Source organism: Aristolochia californica, unplaced genomic scaffold (genome assembly GCF_029961685.1).
Source record: "Aristolochia californica isolate CCGP_79_NKW_82.1479 unplaced genomic scaffold, dmAriCali1.0.hap1 SCAF_4, whole genome shotgun sequence".
NCBI classification, from domain to species: Eukaryota; Viridiplantae; Streptophyta; class Magnoliopsida; order Piperales; family Aristolochiaceae; genus Aristolochia; species Aristolochia californica.
The window spans coordinates 9,249,016-9,272,394 of NW_027182103.1; the positions used below are offsets into that span (position 1 = coordinate 9,249,016).

The 23,379-nt window shown below is 36.3% G+C and overlaps 1 protein-coding gene across 2 annotated transcripts; it reads left to right on the plus strand.

The window, feature by feature from the left end:
- Positions 1-6,250: 6,250 nt before the first annotated feature.
- On the plus strand, positions 6,251-23,378 carry LOC137962406 (T-complex protein 1 subunit zeta 1). 2 transcript variants are annotated; one of them, XM_068809254.1, is made up of 17 exons: positions 6,251-6,268; positions 6,364-6,407; positions 7,018-7,167; positions 7,249-7,312; positions 8,583-8,718; positions 8,895-9,046; positions 9,161-9,208; positions 9,566-9,658; positions 19,587-19,693; positions 21,052-21,166; positions 21,251-21,337; positions 21,437-21,641; positions 22,051-22,145; positions 22,311-22,379; positions 22,467-22,574; positions 22,659-22,777; positions 22,873-23,378. In XM_068809254.1, exons 3-17 carry the CDS (start codon positions 7,034-7,036, stop codon positions 22,946-22,948), a joined length of 1,608 nt encoding a protein of 535 aa, XP_068665355.1. In that variant the 5' UTR covers positions 6,251-6,268; positions 6,364-6,407; positions 7,018-7,033; the 3' UTR covers positions 22,949-23,378. The 2 variants fall into 2 exon arrangements, with proteins under 2 accessions (XP_068665355.1, XP_068665354.1); XM_068809253.1 differs by lacking the exon at positions 6,251-6,268 and having other exon boundaries at positions 6,298-6,407.
- Position 23,379: the final 1 nt, after the last annotated feature.

Here is a 23,379-nt window from a genome sequence, read left to right on the forward strand (position 1 = left end):
TTTTGGGTTTGGAAAATTGTTTTTGGCTAAGGATCATTATTATACAAATCAGAAAGCTGAGCTGCATCTGCACAATTGGGAAGCAGGGTACTTGTTCTACCGCGATTTAGCAGAGAGGCCGCAAGTAATTCCGTTCCTCATGGATTCTAGGTTAAAAGTTCCTCCTGTGGTTATTTATCGATGAAATCGGTCTTGGTGGAAAGTTAAAATGTCTGGGATTCGGGTAAACTAGTGCAATGATCTGGTTTCCCATGTGTCACATTGTAATTGTTGTAAGGAATGGTTTTCATTTGGACCATTGTGCTAGTCATATTTAAACAAGCTCTACTCAAAGTAAAACTTTGATAAACAATCAATACAACGCAGGGAAGTGATCCATGATTAGAAATCTAAACCTTTGTGAAATGAAAGTGAAACTATCAAAATTTCTTTCATGATAGCTTAATTTGACTACAACATAACAGTTTCATATTGAAATTGTTGGAAGATGGGTCCAATCCCACACGACCAAGGTAGGCCCACATATCCAAGAGTGTTAGAAGATGGGCCCAAGCCCATAAGATATGGACCCACCATGATCACACAAGCTGGTGGGACCCACCATGATCACGTGAGGTGGCATAAGAAGTCTAACAAAGCCACAATTATTATGGAAGCGGGTATCATAAAGGAGTTTTAGTTTAAAGGTGTTTTAGTCATGTTAGTCTTTTATTTGTATTGGGTTATTTAATTATGCTAGGACTTATCTTTAAGTGTTAAAGTTTGAGTGTAATTGGGACAAAGGTAGTTTAATTATAATTTGTCTCTTCCACCTTCCTCTATTATAAATACAGTTTCATGTACTCTAATTACATTAAATAAGTCAATGAAGTATTCCTCTTTTTCATAAATTCAACATGGTATCAGAGTAGGTTTTGTGAGTTGACTCAGTCAACCCACATAAGTAATGTGATCATTTTTTTATCTATGATCTCTAGTAGTTTAAGTTTGTATTTATCCTTTTTTTCTCTTTTAACTCCCTATAACCTTTGTTTGCTTTGACTTTTGACCTCTATACTAAGCTTTTCATATTGTATATTATATATTTACAGAAATATATTCGTGTCTACTTTACAATGAAAAAATAATTTAATCAAAGTTTTCTAGAGAGATAAATCAATATTTGAAGCAGCAAAGGTCACATTGCAAGAGAGGTTTGAGCAACAGTAGAAAGCTTCAAATTTTGAGTCATTTTATGCTATCAGGAACAAGACTTTATGTGGAGAATTATATATCCAAAGAAAGATCTGTAAGTCTATTTTCTTAAATATTCAACCAATTCTTGATCTGAGTTTTTAATATGGAGATATTAATCTTGGAAGAGTTAATGGTAATGCTGGCAAAAGGAGAAAGAATACTTAGTTTAGCCAGATTATAGTGATCGAAATCTATCAAATTATATATCTTAATAGAAGTATATTTTATGAAGAGAAATCATTCTTGGATGAAAGGTATTGAAGTCTATTTTCATAAGAATAAAGTTTCGTATCAATTTGATCTATATTTAAGGATATATTCATGTTGGAAGAATTAAAGGTCATACTGGTATCCTGTTGCATTGAAAAATCTTAATTTAAGCCGAATTTTTTGCGTCACTTTTTGTGTTGTTGTTATTGATCAACTATATCAAGATAATATCTCACTTACCCCTTTTTCGGTTAATATTTTTGATTACTATATCGATGTTATTTAGCTCAAGCTGGGAATACTGCCATTACCTCCCAACTTGAGGGAGAGAAGTACAAGAAAGAGGTATTTTATTCCATATGTTGTGGTAAGTTTTATGTGACAAAAATATTGAATAAAGGGGGACCAAAAAAGATGAAGTTTTTGCATCTAAGAAGAAATTTTTGCACCAAAGAAAATTGAAGATGAAGAATCTTGACTCGCAATAATAATTGTGGTAATTATTGGTGATACCTGACTCGGCTCGACTCGATACTTTTTCTCCAGCTGGATTATTATTTTAAGGTATTCACAACATATTCCTTGGTCAACATATTATTTGGTGCAAATACTTGCATCAAATTATTTCATGTGTCCTTTTTATAAGGATTTTTATTATTTTGGTTCGTGTTATATGGGCCCAGGCCCATTTCAACTTCAGTTATTGTCTCTTTGGATGAGAGATTATTATTGAAGAAGTGGTGGCCTTGGCATCCTATCTTCCTCTTTAGCCATTAAACATTGGTTATTTGACAACCTTTCTCCTGCCATCTTTTATTTGACTCTCGCATATATCGTTCAGCCAACCTTTTGCATGTTGCTTCGATTGGGAGTTTAAGTCCATCATGGTTGGGTGTTTTAAGTCCTTTGAGACTTTTTTTAATAGATAGATACCCGTGGGTCTTTTATCTTCATCTTATGAATGACAGACATTACCCACTTATTACTTCTTTTATCGCCGTCTTGTGAATGACAGGCATTTATCACCCATTTCTACCTATGAGAGTCAGTACTTGGGTCGGGACACCGTGATGGAGGAGCTTATTACCACATATATCTTACCCCTCCCCCTTAATTGGCATTTATTACTCTTGCCACTTGAGAGTCGTTGTCATATGGAGGGACACGGTGATGAAGGAGTTTTTACTACACTTTTGAGCACTGCTTACAGACCCACTACCTGCGAATGATAGGAGTGTGCCTTACATCCAGCATGGGTTATGACTGGAGTATGGAGCAATATCATATGGCTTGGAGTGATTTTACTCTCACTTATCTTATACCAGTTGGGCCTCCTGGAAGAGAGCACCAACGAGAGGGGGAGTGTTGGAATATATGGAGGATTGCCATTTTATACGAGAAGATCATATACATTATTTGCAGCAAGCTGGGAGTTCATGATATTCTCTCACCCCCAACTTGAGGGAGAGTGTTGAAAGATGGGCCCAAGCCCACATAACCAAGGAAGGTCTACATATCTAAGAGTGTTGGAAGATGGGCCCAAGCCCATAAGATATAGACCCACCATGATCACACGAGTTTGTAGGATCCACCATGATCACACGAGCTGGGGGATCCACCATGATCACGTGAGGCGGCATAAGAAGTCTAACAGAGCCACAATTATTATGTAAGCAGGTCTCATAGAGGAGTTTCGGTTTAAATGTGTTTTAGTCATGTTAGTCTTCTATTTATATTGGGTTATTTTATTATGCTAGGACTTATCTTTAAATGTTAGAGTTTGGGTATAATTGAGACAAAGGTAGTTTAATTGTAATTGGATTCTACTACCTCCCTCTATTATAAATGCATGTTCATGTACTCTGATTACAATAAGTCAATGAAGTATTTCTCTTTTCCATAAAATCAACAAAAACTATTTCATTAAAATAAGCACTAAAGAGATGAATTGTTTGAAAGTTGCCATTTCTCGTTTTATATTGGAGAAGGTCTTTAACACTAGCCTAGTAACAATAAAGTAAAAGTGGCCCCTTCTTCTTTAATATAGCAATCATATATAATAAATGGAAACCACCTAACAAATGAGAACATCTTCATTTTAATGGTAACCATTCATTACTTCTCCTATTCCTATGTCTCAATTGAATGATTGTTTGAAGTTTGATCGGTTTTTTCATTTCTCAATATTTGAAAAGAATATCTTCTATCTTTTTGTCTTGTCTGCATTGATCTTTTATTTTCTTTCTTTTTTCTTTTTTTGTTTTCGACAGTTCGGATATGCATCTTTTATTGTGTGGATGTTGCCTGGTTCCTAAATATATTGGCAAACTTTCTTAATTTTACAATATGCTTTTCTTGTGAGCTTGTCAAAGCCAAACAAGCTTGATTGGTTATTTCCTTCTCTTATACTAGGTCGTAACTAGGGGATGCTTTGTGTTTGTTTATATTCTAATTCTCTCATGGCAATTTAAGTGGAAAGTTTGTTTTCCTTATCTTTTTCTTGTTTTTTGTGTCTATTCATGCATCTGCTGTTGGCAAGTGGTTGTTTCTTTTGTTTCTATGCAAGGGGTACATCATTTATTTTTCTTTTTGGTTATAAGGTAAAGGTATGTCAAATACTAGTCTTCAAGAAACAGAGAGTTATCAACATTTGGTGTTTGGTTACTTTGTGTGTCTTGGATGTTACATTGATATTTATTTAGTTTTTGTTTTTCTTGATTAGGGGGGTTAGTCAACTTGACGCAAGAGATGAACTTTAGCCGCATTATTCAGTTCATCTCTCCTGACGTCGTTAGTGTAGCACCAACGCCTAATTCATGTTGATGAATCAGATGAATCCAAAAATCATCTCCACGGTTTAATTTTAGGCATCCAGATTCCGCAGGATATTGCGAATCATCTAGATGAAGCGGGCGCGGTGCTTTGAACCCTCATCGATTTTGTTTGGTCTCTCTCTTGCACCCTCCCTCTCTTGGTCTCCTCCTCTCATCTCTTCTTCCTCCGAAATTTTTTCCCTCTCTCTCGGCCTCCATCTCCCTTCTCCCTCTCGCCGCTGCTGCTCCTTCCGCCATTGCCGCATCTAATCCTTCCCCCTGCGCATCGCCTTCTCTGCTGGAAGTCATCGTCATCGTCAACTCCCGTAGCCTCGCCCTCTCCTGTTGTCGTCACCCTCCTACCACCGCCTACCGCCTACTGCCGCCGTCAGATCAGCCGGCCACTGCTCTCGCCGACGCCGCATAGAACCCCCCTGGATAAGTTGAGGGGGAAAATTATTTTCCCCCCTCCCGTTCCGCACAGCGTGCGAACTCGCACGTGCAGTTCACACATGCGAGTTCGTACATGCAATTTTTTTATAAAAAAAAAACTTGCAAATCCTATTATCAGCCGTTGCTTTTCCTCTAGACGATGCAATTTCGTCCGCCCCAACAGCCTCTAATGTTGCTATTCCTCGGGACAATGCAATAATACGTAAAAATACAGTGCGTTAAAGTTAGCATTTGATCAAATTTTCCTATTTATTATTTTTTTTATAATTCATCATGTACATAGTTAATTGGTTCACGTAATTACAGTATTAATATACAATAAACTGCAATCATTAAATAATATAATATCTAATTTAATTAATTAGTATATTAATATAATTTAATTATACATTAAATTACTTATTCGTGTAGTAATCATGTTTGTTTTACATAATTTTGGGTTTAAATATTATATTTTAATTAAGTATACTATTACAAGTTACTCATTTTTTTGTTTTTTATATTTTTCTCATTTTGAGATACTAACACTGGAAACTGTTTTGCAGTGTACGTGAATTGACGCTTAGTGTCAAGAACTGGCCCTTGGTGTGTGCACTAACGCATCTGGGTCAAGTGATAGTGTAATTTAATTCACTTTCACTTCCAATTTTAATTATTGTTCATTTGTAAATAAAAAAGAAGGGTATAAAAACCCTAATCTCTACCAACTTTTTCTCCTACAAATTTCATCATATTTAATTGTTAATATCAACATATAAAAATATATGAGGTTACATATTTATTATTATATTAATTTACCACAATATGTAATTATAGTTTCATAACAAATAATTTCATAATACAATATTACACTATGTAATGTTAAACTAATAGCCTAGTAAAACATTTTATACCTAACATTATACAATTGATTTTATTATTAGTTACATAATTTTTTACCATTTTTAAGACTTTTCATAACTATAATGGAATTTAATGTTCATTATTGGTGTATTAAAATATTGTACTACTACTTCATATTTATTATAATATTAATTGAATAGTTTTATTATCGGTTACTTAATGAAATGAGTAATTAATAAATAATTTATTCAAGTTAAATATTTATTCTTAATCATACTTAATTTTAACCTTAACATGTAATATACTAATAACTTTATTTTGATCATAATCATTGTCATATGGTCAATTATCTTCTCATGATATTAATTTAATATCATATTAAAAATGAACTAATATTGAAAAAAACCAACTGTATACAAGCCTAACCTTTTAGGGTAGCCACCATATTTAATAATATTAATTTAAATTTAAATATTAAGAAAAATCAACTCAAATAAACACCAAAATTTGACAACTATTACAATCACAAACTTAGGTGTAAAAATAAATAAAAAACATAAGAAAACATTTTTCTTGGGGCTCGATTGTTGACCCGGATCAATTTCGTAGATTTGTGTAAAAACTTGGGTGTAAAAAGGAGCCGCGGTACTAAAAGACAGCACCTTCTAGGTTTTTCCGGGCATTTCGAAGTTTGCACCCTCGGCTCCGCCTAGGTATCAATTTTGATCTCTTACCCGATGTTCTCTACACCCTAGCGTCCCAGTTTGCCCCAGTTCTCAAACCTCTTTTGTCTTTCTTTCCTCTGCAGCGACGGCTCTGAGTTGTTCTTCATTCCCCCATTTCTCTCCAAAGGTACGCCCTCTCTACCTGTTTCTCGCGGTCCCTCTCTCTCGAACCCTCTTTTCCTCTTGTCCCTTCTCTCTCTAAGCCATTTCTCTATATCTCGTCACCTCTCTCTAAAGCATTCTTTAAAACTCTTTTTTATTTTTATTTTTATATATATCTCTCTCCTCCCATCTCTCTCTCTGTGATCTGCTGGTGAGGTTCGCCCCTTTTGGACCATAGAGTTCATCATTCTTAGACTGACCCCTGGTATACCTTCTGATGCTTATTGGTGCAGAGCAGCCAGCTCAGTTACTTGTCTACTATTCTTTGGCTGGCTGAAGAAGGGGTTGCCTCTGAAACTGTTATTTCTCTTTACCCATCATCCTAAAATTTGAAATTCCTATATCTCTCTGTAAATACCTCTTTTCTTCTTATATTGGGTATTGCTCTGAAAGATATGGTGTTCAGGATTTTCTCATTTTTATACCGAGTTTTATTTTTGTAATACAGTTTCATTTTTTTTAGTTTCAAACTGTCTAAGCAGTAACTGTTTGTGGTTTTTGGTGGTGGGTGAGTTTCATGTCACTCTTCTGTAGCGTCCTCTGTTAAACTTTTGTTGTGGTCCATCTCTTTCCAGCTAGGAGGAAGTAAAGATGTCTCTACGCTTACTGAATCCAAATGCCGAAGTTCTTAACAAATCTGCAGCTCTCTACATGAACATCAATGCCGCCAAAGGTCTTCAGGATGTTCTCAAGACAAATCTCGGCCCAAAGGGTACCATTAAAATGTATGATGGTTTATTCGTTATTGTCTTTAACCATTTATGTCCTTGTATTTGTGTAGTCATCCGATTGTTTTTCTGGATCAGGCTTGTTGGCGGTGCTGGAGACATTAAGCTCACTAAAGACGGCAACACTCTTTTAAAAGAGATGGTTAGTCTATGCAATTTCACTTTTCCCGGATGATGCTTCATTCATTGGTTTCTGTATAGTCTTGTGGTTTTTCTTAAGTAGTCTGTTTGTAGAGCCAGCCTATTAAAAAAATGGGTCTTAATGACAAATTATGGGTTCTTAGTATGTGGTTGAGATTGAACCTGTTATTTCAGAGTCTTTTTTTTTTTTGGTTTGGTGCTCTCCAACACGAGATTTGATGCACTAATGTCATGGGAAACTTTGGATTATATGAAGTATCTATTCCAGTTAATTATGCTACTTCTCTTTTGTCTTTAAGTCCCTGTGATGTGTAATATGTTATATGTCTTTTGGTTGATATTGTTAGTCTGGTATGCGGTTATTTTCTCGATTAGTCACTCCCTGAACTTCCCATCTCGCCTTTTCCCTCAAACTTTGGGTAGATATTTTTTCTTTCTTCTTTTAAGTAGTAAAAGTCGATCACTTTCTCATAACCTCCTACATTTAGTTCTTTCAAACTACTCCTTGTCTAGCTTTCAGAGAATGTCCTGGTTTAAGGAATTAAAGCTTTGTTGTTTCTCTAATTAGTGACTGCAATGTGCTATTAATCTTTTTTGTGGAAAGATGACCTCATAACTTCATCTTCACACCATTAAGAAAAATTAGAGTGATCCTTTTCCCCGGTGCAAATACTGGCAAATGTTTATTATTGGTCTCTATGATGTTTTTCAAAAAAAAAAAAAAAAAATCTCTTTACGTGTGTAGTATTGTAAAATGTTGAAATAGAGATGGATCTGTTGCATAATTGGGGCCAAATTAAAAACTCATGTACACGGAAACATTCAAAGATTGTCACTGGATGATGAGAAAATGACAAAAGGCTGTTGAAGATGGTTTCAATATATTCAGAAGGAACCTATTGGATGATGGAGCAGTGAAAATTAGATGTGAACTGAAGGTATCATGGATGGTAGTGAGGACTAACTTGAAGTTGGCTGACCTGGCAATGGAGTTAGCAAATGATTGAGTGGAGTAGAGGTTGGAGTTAGCAAATTGATTAAGTGGAGCTGAGGAAGCTGAGGAAGCACTTTTATGTGACCAATACTTATATCCTTTTAAGACAAAGAAGAAAATGAGTTGCCTATCTATTTTTAGCATTTTGTTTGGTGTATTTTCCCTTTCCACAGTTCTCTGATATTTGATCTACTTCCCTTTTATTTATTTTGGATTTTTGTATCCATCTATAGTTTACCTTTCTAAAATGCATTCATATATTTGGTTTGCATTGCAGCAAATTCAAAACCCAACTGCAATAATGATTGCAAGAACTGCTGTTGCCCAGGATGATATTAGTGGGGATGGTACCACCTCTACTGTGCTTTTCATTGGTGAACTTATGAAACAGTCAGAGCGTTACATTGCTGAAGGTTGGTGCTTCATATGCTTGTGAAAATGCATAAGATAGATTGTGTGCTCTTGACCAGTAGGAAAGCCTTACTGTCTTTTGTTTCTTTGGATTCTTTCTCACTATTCATATAATGTTTCATGATTATTAATCATCAGCATCATTGCATTAGTTATAGTTTTGATCATCGCTCTTCAGGTATGCATCCACGTATTTTGGTTGATGGATTTGACATTGCAAAGAGAGCAACCCTTGATTTTCTTGAGCAATTTAAGACACCTGTAGTCATGGGTGATGAGCCTGACAAAGAAACTCTAAAAATGGTGGCTAGAACGACACTAAGGACCAAAGTATTACTATCTTCCTTTGGCTGTGTTGATTCAGTTCTTTTTTTTTTCCTCACATCTTGTTAGTATCATGTTTAGTGTTATTCTCTAACTGTGGTTCCTTTTCTGTCATTTTAGTTGTATGAAGCACTGGCTGATCAGTTGACAGAGATCATTGTCAATGGGGTGAGTTTGGATCCTTATTTCATTTCGCTTTTTTGTACTGCATTTGGCTTCATAATCTCAAATGCACGAAAAGGTACTTATGTATAGATTTTTTGATCAGTTGATTCCTTTTGCGTCTGAAAGCATGTTGTTTGAATTAGTGGAAAGCTCAGAACTGTATATCAATCTTCTTGTGAACCTGTTAACATGATAAGAGTATTTTTTCAATTCTCATTTGGTTCGCTTCATTATTTAGAACATGTACTGAAGCACAATTCTCTATTTCACCATCCTTTCTTCTCTTTCTGTTTGGTGTACACATTGGATGTCTATGTATGAATGTAATGCGTATAAAATATTGTATTTGGTTGTGAACAGGTACTGTGTATTCGCAAGCCTGAGGAGCCTATAGATCTATTTATGGTTGAGATAATGCATATGCGGCACAAGTTTGATGTGGATACTCGTTTGGTATGTTAGTTGAACCTGTTGTATGGTTGCCATTTTGGACAGTCTGGATTTTTATTTTTGCAGTATTTGATACTTTTTTTTGTATTGTTTTCTATTCCAAGGATATTTGTGTAAAATTGTAATATAGAGAGGATTAAAGGAGAAGAAAAGGGGAAAAAAAGGAGACAAAAGAGAGGAAGAAGCAAGAGGCTGCATTGAATGAGGGCTAGGAAATTGAGCCCTCTCTTTTTAATTGTCTCACTCAAGTGAAATTTACATGAAAAGGATTTGTAAAAATTAGGGTTTTAGGTGTTGGAAGAAGAGAGAAGTGAGAGGAGAGAGTCTTTGAGAGAAGCTCCAAAAGAGAGTTTGTTGTGGGTCGTGCACGACCCCAGCTCTATTTAATTAATTGGCTTTGAAAATATTACAAAAATACCCCTACTTACTCAATAATGCTTGTCTTCCTAACTATGTATCCTATGTACATGAAAATTAAACCACAAACAAATTCAATGCATAGAACAAGATTACATATAGAAATAATTCTACCAAAGTAGTGAATTGATCAAAATACCCCTAGACATATTTTCTAACAATACCATTCTACCCTTCCTTACAAACATACTTAAAACTATATAAATACAAGTCAAAATTCAGTGAAAATTGTAAGATAAAGTCCTAGTATGAAGTCTAGCTGGTTGTGACTTAATAAGATCCAATATTAGCCTGTTTAAGTGACCAAAATACCCTTATACAAGTATTTTAACTCTCCCACTCAAGCTTGAGAGTAAATGTCAAATAAACTCAGCTTATCATGAAACACCAAATGTTCATGCTTTCCAAGAGGTTTCTGAACACATTACTAAGTTGTTTTGAGGACTTCACATATGGAGTAACAACCTTCCCTTGCATAACAACATTTTTAATGAAATAACTGTTAAGGAATAGTCCCACATGGATTAGTGAGTACAAAGATCTTGAATTTATTAGTTGGAAAAGTGGTTTCCTAAGCAGGCTAGTCATTTTGGGATGGGTGTTGGACCCAACTTTATATGGTATTAGAGCAGGTACTCATATGTGGGCCTACACCTAAACTATCCACTTGTAGAGTCACAAAAGCCTACACCTAAACTACTCACTTGTAGCGCCACAAAAGAGGGCCTACACCTAAACTACTCACTTGTAGAGCCACAAAAGAGAGCTTACACCTAAACTAACCACTTGTAGAGCCACAAAAGAGGGCCTACACATGAGGGGGAGTGTTAAGGAATAGTCCCACATGGATTAAGGAGTAGAAAGATCTTGAGTTTATTAGTTGGAAAAGATGTTTCTTTTAAGGGGGGGTTAGTCAACAAAACGAAAATTTAAAGTTCATCTTCATCTTTATCTTCATTTCATGCATCTACATGAACTTCATCTTCGAACTAGGTGTTAGTGTGGACGAGTTCATGTGCATTGGAAAACAGTTTCTAGTGTTACTGCCCCCAATGAGAAAAATGTGAAAAATAAGAGAATTAGTAACTTGTAATAGTTAACTTAATTAAAATATAATACTTAAACATTAAATTAGGTAAAACAAGCATTATTACTACACGAATAACTAATTTAATGTATAACTAAAATATATTAATATACTAATTAATTGAATTATATATTATATTAGTTAATGATTACTGTTTATAGTCCCGTGTAAATGGTGATTCCAGTAATTGAAACCCCAAATCCCCTACATAGTTCTCTTAACTCCAAATTTTAATATCGCAAAGCTTAGAGACTCTTATCTAAAGAAGAATTTGGCTAACATGAACCGAGTGCATAAGAAAAGTTGAAATTTAAACCGGCTGAGATCCAATGAAGAACTGAGCATGGAGAATGATTATAAGAATGACAAACTGTTAGTTAAAAGTTTCCTTTGATAGTCAGCTCATAACACACAAAAAGGAAATAGCACAGAAGATGAATTCCAAATCAATGTGACCATCAAATAAATGCATCGAATTTTACTTCATGTAACAATTAAAGTACAAAGCCATATTTACATTTGATAGGAGCCAATGAAGGCTTATGTATACAAAGGCTCAATGCCTCATAGCCCACCCTCAGTTTGCAGGATGCAATTTAAAAAAAGATGTGCAGACAAGGAATTTCACTCTTGTCATTTCAAACCTCTGAGGGATTGATCAAAACCATAACCATATTCGGAAGCAATGCGATGCAGCTGATCATATCCTCCTAGGACTCCAGCACCAACCATCCTTGATAGTATGTTTGCAATAATTCCTCTAAACAATGCAGCCGGACCTTCACGGGAAACAATTTCTTGGAGGGCATGATACACGTCTTGATATTTGCATGGCTGGCCAGAAGTAATTCCTCTAAATCCCACAATTATGCACAAATAACCCCAAATTAGACATTGAAACTAAAATTAAATCAAATACAACACTAATTTAATCGAAAAAAAATTAGGGTTTAGTCACACCTTCTTAAGTTTGGGGAAAACCTAAGCCGAAGGGTGAAATCGAAGCCGAATGGGGAAATTGATGCCTAATCGAAGTAGAAATTAAGCAAGTGCCCAAATGTCAAAATCAAAGAAAATCGAAATCGAAATGGGGGAAATCAAACGAAATCAGAAGGTATTTTGGGGGAAAGAGAATAGCAAGAGGGAGAAGGGAGTGGGAGGCCGAAAGGGAGAAGAGAGAGAGAAGAGAGGGAGAAGCGAGAGAGGGAGACCGGAGTGAGTCCGAGAGAAGAGAGGGAGAGACCTTGGGGGTGTACGAAGACGAGAGAGGGGGTGTGGGAGAGGGGGCGAACAAAATGGAAAGGAGAAGACCGAGAGACGGAGGCTGGAGAGCGAGTCCGAGAGAAGAGGGGGAGCAGAGACCTTGGGGGCGCAGGGAGATGAGAGGGGTGCGGGAGAGAGGGAGAAAAAAATGAAAATGAGAAGAGAGCGAGAGGGGGTGCGGGGAGAGAGGGGAAAAAAACGTTGAGGGTTCGAACACCGGCGTTTACTTCATCTAGATGATTGGCAAAAAGGGTCGGAAACCAGATTCCATAAATTATAACGTGGAGATGATGTTCAGCTTCATCTTAGTCATCGAGATGACTTGAAGTCTGGCGCTCCACTAACGAAGTCAGGAGATGAATTGAGTAATGCTGCTGAAGTTCATCTCCTGTGTCAAGTTGACTAACCCACCCCCCTAAGTTGGCTAGTCATTTTGAGATGACTAGCCAACTATCAGAGCAGATACTCATATGTGGGACTACACCTAAATTATCCACTTGTAAAGCCAAAAAAGAGGACCTAAACCTAAACTATCCACTTGTAGAGCCCTCCTTTCTCATCTCCTGAACCAATTGTCATCTTCGTTTGCAAGTCCTGGAAAACACAAGAAGTAAGATAGAAGGTTATTGAACAATTTAAGAATTTAGTTATATGACTCACAAATAAGAGATTAACTGGAAAATTTGCTACAAATAAAACAAAATCTAAGGATATTTGTGGAGTAGTATGAACTATACCCTCCCCCTGAATGGGAGAGGCGAATCCATTAGCTAAAGTAACTCAACGATATGAGTGAGATGGACTAATGGACTGAAATAGGGAGGGTATACCTGACATGTGTATAGAGGCTCCCGAATCAATGATCCAAGAGGGGGAATGAGTTACTGGCTAGGACAACTTGAATGTTACACTTCATAACCGTAGGCTCTGGATAAAATCCAAACTCAACAAGAACTGATTTCATCCACATAAGCTCACTAACCGTGTGAGCCATTGCCTTAAAATCTAACCTTTGCACCAGATCTAGGCACTAAGCTTGTTTCTTACTCTTCCAACTCACTGAGTTACCCCCAAAAAAGCAACAATACCCAATGGTGGACCTCCTATTCATCTTGCACCTATCATAATCTGCATTAGAATATCCCAACACATCAATTTTCTCATTACGAGTATATAAAAGACCTTTTTTGGGAGCACCTTTCAAATACTCTAAAATCCTTTTGAGTAGGTTCAAAGGCCCTGCTAGTGCCTTTTCCCAAGAAACACTAGAAAGACATCTAATAGAAATATGTTTATAGGACCATTAGTGCCTCATGTTTTCTTGAAACACTTTTTAAGCTGGAAATTTTTACCAGGAAAATCATATAATTTTTCAGGTAAGATTTTCTAGTCAAGATGGGATGGAAAACCATATGAAATATTTCGAATAAGTATTTGATAATTGGTGCTGTGATACTTCCAGTACACGGCTGTTTATCATGGCAATTTTGTATTTGACAATTTATTTTATTGAAAATTTATCGAATAGGTATGGTAATGTATGTGATTGATTAGTAATTTCCATTTAGTTCCCTGGAAAAAGGCACTGACAGATCCATTTAATTTTCCTTGGAAATTTCTAAAATTTTTCATGTAATTTCCTAGTAAGGCACTAATAGGATTTTATTTGAAGGTTTCTTGGAAATGTGTATCCTTGGAGAAACATTTCTAGCTTTTCATGGGATATAAGTTTCCAACTAGAGGCACTAACGGGGCCTAAATGTATTTTTCTTGGGTTTTTCATGAATTGACTCACCACTCCCATTGCAAATAGTATATCAGGCCTAGTAATTGTAGCACAAATCAACTTATCCGCTAGGCGTCTATAGTGTGTCTTGTCCTTAAGTATAGGACTATGAGAATCATGAAGGCTAATAGGAGTATCTACTAGTCTTGCACTCTAGAGACCGAACACTTGCAACATATCTAAGATGTAATTTCTTTGAGATAAAATAACACCTTGCTTACTTTGAGCCACTTCAATACCAAAGAAATATATCAATTGTCTTGAATCCTTTGTTTGAAAATGTGTGTCCAAATACGTTTTTTTACTTGTTCAATTTCTTCATGGTTACTCCCGAACAAAACAATGTCATCAACATATGCAACCAAAAAAACAATCTTAGTCTTTCTTTTCAACAAAAAACATAGAATGATCACAATGGCTCCTATAAAAACCAAACTGCATCACAACATTGTTGAATTTTTCAAACAATGCTCTAAGATTTTGCTTAAGTCCATAAATAACCTTCTTTAATCAATACACTTTCCCTGTCTCCCCTGAGCAACATATTGACAAGGTTGCTCCTTATACTCCTTTAAATAGTGGTCATCCTTTGTTAACAACCATAGAGACTAAAATATGAACCAAGGTGAGTGGTGCAATTGGAGAGAATGTTGCAAACACATCAACACTAAAGGTTTGTGTATATCCCTTTGTCACCAATCTAGCCTTATACCAATCAGTGGTCCAATCTGCTTTGTATTTAATTATATACACCCAATGACATCCCACGATAGCAACCCTGTAGGTGGGTCACAAAGATTTCACATCCCCTTGGGCACCAAAACATCCATCTCCTCATCCATAGCTCGTTTACTCACAGGTGAAACCATAACATCTTGCACTAAACAAGGTATAGTGGACATAAGATTATGACAGAGCAAAGGACTTGTAGGAGGGTAACGAAAAATTAAGGGAAACATATTTCGATATGGGATGAAAAATTCTTGACTTTTACCTTTTTGGAGACCAATGTGCGTAATCCAAACAGAAGGAATTGGACCTATAGGCAAAGAGGAAGGTGTTTGGTCTTGAGGAAATGACTCATGTTCGGAGTCGTTGGTGTTGGTAACTGATAATGAGAACACCGAATGTACACTTGAAGTTGGGGAGAGGAACTTGTAGTAGGTGCATCCATAACAGCAATAGGTGCTTGATTATCTAGAGAAGGATTAGATGATGATGGAGAATCAGTAGAGGACTCAAAATAGGAGTGTTCTCAAAAAATATAACAACAACAAAAATGTCTTACACTTAACTGGTTCATAAAACTTATATCCTTTTTGATGTTTGTAATAGCAAAGAAAAATGCATTTAACGGAGCAAGGAAAAGTTATTTGCAAAGTTACCAAATAAATGAACAAAACATGTAAACCCGAAGAGACGAGGGAGAACATCAAACGATTTACAATGTGGTTTTTAAAACCTGCATAGGAACTTGTCCTTGCAAAACAGATAATGACACACGTTTCATCAAAAACAGATAATGACATACGATTGATTAAGAAACATGATATTAACATTGCATCTCCCCAAAAACATTTGGGAACATTCATGTGGAATAGTGAAGTACGTGTAACTTCTAGAAGATGTCTGTTTTTGCGTTCAACAACCTCTTTTTTGGGAAGAATATATGCTGGAAGTTTGATGAGTAATGCCATGTAAAGCACAAAAGAAAAACTTGTGATTGAGAAACTCAAGAGCATTATTGGTACAAAAAATTGGAACATTGGCGCCAAACTGATTTTTTAATTTATTGAAAAATTTCACAAAAATATCAAAGATTGGATTTCTCTCGCAGGAGATACCTCTAAGTGACTTTGCTAAATTATCTATAAAGGAAGCAAAATACTTAAAACCAAACGGACTAGGGACTTCACATGGACCACATACATCTCAAGGTGTTAATTCAAAAATTCGTGAGCTAGGACTAGAACTAGCAAGGAACTAGCCCGACAATGTTTCCTAAGTTGACACGACTCACAATCAAAGGTAATATTAGCTGGCAAAGAAGGAAAAGAGTGATGAAGCTTAGCTGGTGATAGATGTCCCAAACGAAAGTGCCATAGATATGGAGAGTTTTTAGTTGGTAAGTGCCACCGCCTATTGAATTGATACATTTTCCAACAAGTAGACCCTCTTTTTCCATGTTTGGAACCAATCATCCTCTTCGTCTACAAGTACCGAAAGACACAAGAATTAGGAGAGAAAGTTACATAACTATATAGAGATTTAGTGATATGATTGACAAACAAAAGTTTGCACAATTATAATAGAATTCAAAGATATTTGAGATGTAGTGTTCATTGTACCCTCCCCCTGAATCGTGGAGGTAGACCCAAAGTAACATGATGATAGGTCAGAGAAGAATTGATAGACTGAAACAAAGAAGCCATACCTGACACATGTGTGGATGCTCCTAAATCGATGATCCAGAGGGAGAATGAGACACATTTATTGCTAGCATACCTGTGCTTGCCACTGTGGCACTTGCTGAGGAAGAGGAATCCGGCTTAGTGATAGTAGTAGTGGTTGGTGTGGAGGTCAATTGACCAAGCTTGTGGAGTAGTGGCTGAATTTCCTCTTGTGGACCAAAATATGAAACATTGTCTCTACCTATCATAGTAGAGTTTGCCCATTTTGGTTTTCCAAACTTTTCCTAGTATTTATCAAAAAAGTAGTTTGTGTGGCTACAATGAACACTCTTTTTATCCCCTTTATCACAATGTCCACGACCTTGAGTAGAGGAATCTGTACTGCCTCCACGACCTCAGATCTCAGACTTACGAAATGATGAGTGGAGGTTGAGAGCAGTTGCATCAGTGAGTCCTGTATCCTTATCACTTTTACCTGTTATTGCTTCTTCTGCCTGAATGACATGGTTAAATGCTCGTTCCAGAGTATTCATGTTATCATTAGCTAACAATTGTGTTATACTTAGATCCAGGGCCATCTAGAAACCTTGCCACCTGAATTTGTTTTTTCTCCTTACGAATATCTTTTGCATTGTAGTAAAAGGATGGAAAATACTGATTTCCTATAAAACACCCTTCATCTCTGTAAAGTAGTCAACAATTGACCTGGTACCCTTTTGCATGTTTAAATATCAAGCATACAAATTGTTCTACTAAGACAAAATTGAAGCTGATGTCATCCACGTTTCCTTTGAAATACCACAACTCAAGATTTGGTCACTAAATCTTGACTCTATGTTATTAACCAACCAAGTCATCGCTTTGATCGTCTTTAATCTCCCAATCTTCAATTATGGGATTAGGAGGATCATCCTTTGTGTATTTGGCCTTCCTTTTTGCCTTCAAAAACATGAAAATAGATCTGGACCAATTCATGTAATTGGACCCGACCCATTCAACTTTACTGAAGTGATCTGAATGGAATGAGAGTCTTTACTTTTTGAACTCTCATAAGGCTTTATTACAACAACATGTTTTCTTGATTCAGCCATTTAGTCTTTCAAAATGCACTAGAATTGTACCCAAGATGATGCACTTAATCCAGCAAACCAATGACACAAACTCCACCCAACACTTGTCAAGTGAGCTCCACACTTCCAAATTAGGGCACAACTACAACGATCACAATGAGCAATAACAATCATATTTCCCAATTTATTTCAGTCTAAACCTCAAAAACCAGGCTGATGCAGGCAGGCAAGAGATGATGTAGGCATAGTGAAGATGGTGCAAGGGAGTAGAAATTCCAATTGAGAACCCTCTAGGGGCTGTCAGACATAATAACTGCTCAATTTCAATAGGGGTGACAAATTGTGGAGAGAACGCGAAAACTTGTAGAAGAACTTCCCAAAATCGACTTCTATCACTCTAAGACCATGTAAAATTGCAATATAGAGAGGATTAAAGGAGAAGAAAAGGGGAAAGTAAGGAGACAAAAGAGAGGAAGAATCAGCGTTAGAGGTTGTGTTGAATGAGGGCTCAGAAATCAATCCCTCTCTTTTTTTTTTTTTTTTTTAAATGATGAATCCCTCTCTTTTTAACTATCTCACTTAAGTAAAAGTTATATGTAAAGGACCATTCTGCCCTTCGTTACAAACATACTTTATAACTTAAAAAATACAAGTCAGAATTCAATGAAAATTTAAAGATAAACTCCTAATATGAAGTCTAGCTTGCTGTAACTTAATGAGATCCATATGAGGTTGTGAAGTGACCAAAATACCCCCATACCAATATTTTGACAATTTGGGTTGCTTAAAAATTGAATGTTAAACAAAACTATGTGAATTTGTTCTTTTTATAGTGTTTGTCTAAATAATTTGAAGAGTCTCTGGCGTTCTTCATTCTCCATTTTAGCTTTGGCTTCATTTCTGACTTTTTGGTTGTGGTACATGTAAACGTAGGTAAATTTTAGAATTTAAGTGTGGGAGGGGTGTCTAGATGAGAAAGACTAGTGATGGTTGCGACTTGCCTCCAGAAGTTGAAATTTTATTCTGACCAGTGTAAGCTATTTAGCAGTATAAGTTGTTCTTCGTTGTCTTAAGTGGTGCCATTTCTAACTTAGAATTAATAACAAGAAGTGTGAAAGGAAGAAATTATACTACATGAACTGAATTTAGGTGATAATTTGTATTTTTGACTACAAATAAGTCTTACTCTTTAAATCGTATAGAAGCTTCTTCAATCCATCCTGTAGTCTTGTAAATACTTCTAAAGAGTGAACCCACAATCCTGTTTTTAAAACTTTGCAATCCATAAAAGGGCTCACAATTGGTAATCTGTTTCTCTCATAAAGAGCAACTTTTATATGACATCTGGAACTAAATCGGAATCTATTAAAGTAACTTATAGTGTTTTTTGAGCATTCTTTTTTTTTTTTTTTGTGAAAAAATGCTTTTTATAGAGCCTGCAGGCAAAAAGAGCACAATATTAAAGAGATCTCTTACAATAAGAAATTGAAGGGAGATTCTTTCTTTAGCAAGAGAGTCAGCTAAACAATTGCAAACAAAAGAACTAGTAAGGTCCTGGATTTCAGAAAAACAATTCCAATGCCGCCAAGGAGGATTCTTTTGGCCTTTTGAGTATTCTTTGCTGCATGGTTGATCCCATACTGATATTGGTTGTCTGTATTGATTTGGGTTAAGCTGGCATCAACCAGCCCTTATACTGAAGGAGGACCTTGCTTATCACCTGCCTCCATTGGCATGGAGCTTATTGCAGGACCCTTCTGTTGTTTATTTATTAACCAGTGATTTTCATTTTTTTGTGAATCTTATAACTGTGTTACAAGGAAATGAGGGAAACATTTTATTATTTTCCTGCAATTAGAATGTTTCTGGCTTCACAAGTTGCATCTACTTTTTGTAGGTTGAGGGGCTGGTCCTTGACCATGGTTCAAGACATCCTGACATGAAAAGACGGGTGGAGAATTGCTATATTTTGACTTGCAATGTATCTTTAGAATATGAAAAAAGGTTAATAGAATGATCAACTTAAAACTCTCTCTCTCTCTCTCTCTCTACCTTTTTGTTACAAGTTTTTGAAGTATAAGAAATGGTAGTTATGGCAAAAATCTCTTACAATTCTCAATGTTGAATCTTGCATGAAAACTGTTTTTATTTTTGTAGTCCTGAAATGGTTACTTGATTCTTATTGTGTCTGTTGATCTATGAAAGACGTTTGCTACTGGGGGCAAGTAAGTGGTAGCTAGTAAGAGAAGAGTAAATGGGTGTCCTCTGGAAAAAAAAAAGAGGAGTAAAAGGGTACTGTAACACCTAGTGCAAAATGGCTGTGAGAAAACTATATGAAGTTGGAAGAACAATTATAAGAACATCAAAACTTGTTAGAGAAGATTGCTCAGAATGATTGTCTGATCATAACTAGTGACATTTGTTAAGTATGTGTTGAGGATAGCTTCGTCTTTTTACTATGTAATTTTTGTACCCATTTATAAATCTGGAGTTGAGAAGAAGTAGAGGAGAAAGGAAGAAGAAGAGAAGACTTGGAAGGGGTCAGAACTCTACTCCTAACTCCTTTGTTAATAGATTGCATAAAAAAGAAAGGCATATATGCCCCTTTTAACTAAATGACAGTTAACCACCTATTCTCATACCATATCTTTCTAAAAACTGTGTGAATTTACATCTACATAAACAGAAAATATTCCAGATCTAAGAGGAGAAAAAATTACATAGTGAAACTACCCTCAAATGTGTATTTTAATAACATTAAAAAAAAAAAAAAGATTGCTTAGAATCGTAACCTTGTCATTTACTTTTGGGGTTTATTGAAGTTGGGTCTAGGTTAATTCCAAAATGACTTGCTGAAATTATGAGGACTTTTCCCAGCTAATAACCGTGATTTTTCTTGAGATTAGCCCATTTCGCTCTGATACTCCCTCTCACATTCAGTCGTATTCAAATGAATAATGGCTCTGTGATGTGAACAAAAAAAATGAGGTACAAACTGAACGGGGCACAAACTGTGCCCACAAGGCAGATGCCCTGTCCTGTTACTATGTTGAAGTTGGTTTGTGGGTTTATGGGATTTGTGGTTCCATCCTCAAATGACTAGCTGAAGTTAGGAGGCCTTTTCCAACTGATAACTATGTGACTTTTCCTGATATTAACCCATGTAGGATTATTCCTACTAATAAAGTTTTACTATGGCACTTAACCGGGTGGGTTTGGAATTATGAGGAAGTTGCTAACTGCACGATTATGTGATTTTGGATGCATTTGTTGTTTGTCTGCAGTGTTTTGTGAATTTAGAGGCATGCGTAGTTTTTGAGTTTTTTTTAGACCATTATTCATCATATATGTTTTGCTGTCAGTGAAATCAATGCAGGTTTTTTCTACTCAAATGCAGAGCAGAGAGAAAAGATGGTTGCTGCTGAAAGACGGCAAGTTGATGAGAGAGTGCAGAAAATCATTGATCTAAAAAACAAGGTAACTGAACTTGCTTGTATTCCTCTATTTTCAAGTTACTTATAAGGGTAACTAAGAGAAGAGGTGAATGATCTGGTGAGTCAGGTTTGCTCTGGAAATGATAACAACTTTATTGTCATCAATCAAAAGGGCATCGATCCTCCATCACTTGACCTTCTTGCTAGAGCTGGGGTAAGTTATCCCTTTTCAAGTTCATCTCTTTCCAGCTTGTCATTTTTTTGTCTAATTTTTGCCAGATCTCTCTAACTGACTAATTTTTCTGTTTTGTAGATAGTTGCTCTTCGAAGAGCAAAGAGGAGAAATATGGAAAGACTAGTTTTGGCTTGTGGAGGGGAAGCCATAAACTCAGTTGATGATTTGTCGCCTGATTGTCTTGGTTGGGCTGGACTTGTGTATGAACATGTCCTAGGAGAGGAGAAATATACTTTTGTTGAGAAAGTGAAGAATCCACACTCTTGTACTATTCTGATAAAAGGTTCATGATGTTCTGTTTGTCAGATCTTCCTTCCTTTTCTTTTCTCATAGCATTAATGTGATACATAAACTATACTAGGAACCTTTGCATCATTTCCTTGTTTTACTGGATTCTGCCTTACTACCCTTAGGAGCAATAGTGATTAAAACAGAGTACAGAGCAACATCTGCATCATTTCCTTGAGGGCTGTATGCGAATGAAGGTTCTAGGGATGGTGTCTTATTGTACTTGTTTTTAAATTTTATTATCTGTGCAGTGCTGCATTGTGTAACAGGGACTTGGTGCTGCGGTCAGAAAATAGTTTTTTGTCACTTCTTGATATACATCTCTAATGCATGGCAGCATTCTTTTGAGTCATTTTACTTGAGTGTATTTTGCAATGTTTTAAAGGTGATATTTTAAATTTCAGGACCAAACGATCACACAATTGCACAAATTAAAGATGCTGTTCGTGATGGTCTGAGAGCTGTTAAAAATACATTGGAAGATGAAGCAGTCGTGTTGGTAATTATATTCGTTGTTGTGTTCTTTAAATCTTGGGTTAAAGGCATTAGTGTTCTGGACATTCTGTAATGCTCTGATATCTATGAGTCAACTGTTTTTGTTTTTTGGTTTTTTTTGAATTTCCTAGTTCTGACAAGTGTGGGAAATTTTCATTTATGAGCTCAGGGAGCAGGGGCTTTTGAAGTTGCAGCCAGGCAACATTTGGTCAACAATGTGAAGAAAACTGTTGAAGGTGTAAGTGTTCTCTCCTGGGGTTTTTATTATTCTTGAGTTGGCATGCTGTTTGTTCATGGTACCAATTCTACATGAATCTGCCTACAGCGTACACAGCTTGGGGTGGAAGCATTTGCTGAGGCTCTACTTGTTGTGCCAAAGACTCTAGCGGATAACTCTGGCCTTGATACGCAGGATGTCTTGATTGGGCTCACTGTATACTCTCCCTTTCCCTCTCTTTCTTTTTTTCTCAATGTTTTTGCAACTAAAAACTATAAATATGCAATTTCTATTGTTTAGGCTGAGCATGATAAGGGGAATATCGTTGGGTTGAACCAGCATACTGGAGAACCAATTGACCCACACTTGGAAGGAATTTTTGACAACTACTCTGTGAAGCGACAAATTATTAACTCTGGGTATGCACCGAAGTAACACCATTGGCAAGTTAATTCTATTTTTTTTTCCCCCTGGAGTAATACTTATTGAGCGTCATCTATTCCTTTCTATTCAGGCCTGTTATTGCTTCTCAGTTGCTTTTGGTTGATGAAGTCATTCGAGCTGGTCGGAACATGCGGAAGCCTAACTAGTGCATGGGGGGCCTATCCTTTTTGTATCTGTAGTGAAGACAGGGTTTTCCTTACCTTTTTTATCCGGGTTGGCGTTGTATCAGTGAGCTGGGTATTTTGAAGAGGATACTAGGTCTGTCGCTGCACTGAAAGAAGAGAGGTTTTACATTCTCTTTTCCTGAAAATTGTGCTGCTTTGCAATCTGTTCGAGTAGAAACTAAATGAAGAAGGCAGTGGACGTTGAAGTGGTTTGTGTATCGGTCATCAGGAACGGACATCTAATCATAGCTTGATACGTATTGGTTTTTATCACATCCGACTTGTCTCTCCGGAGAAGCCTTAAATGGTTATTCTAGGCGTTGACAGATGTGACAAGAACAAAAATATTTCCCTATATTTTGATTTATTTTCGCACAAAAGATTTATATTCATGATAATATCAGTATATTTTT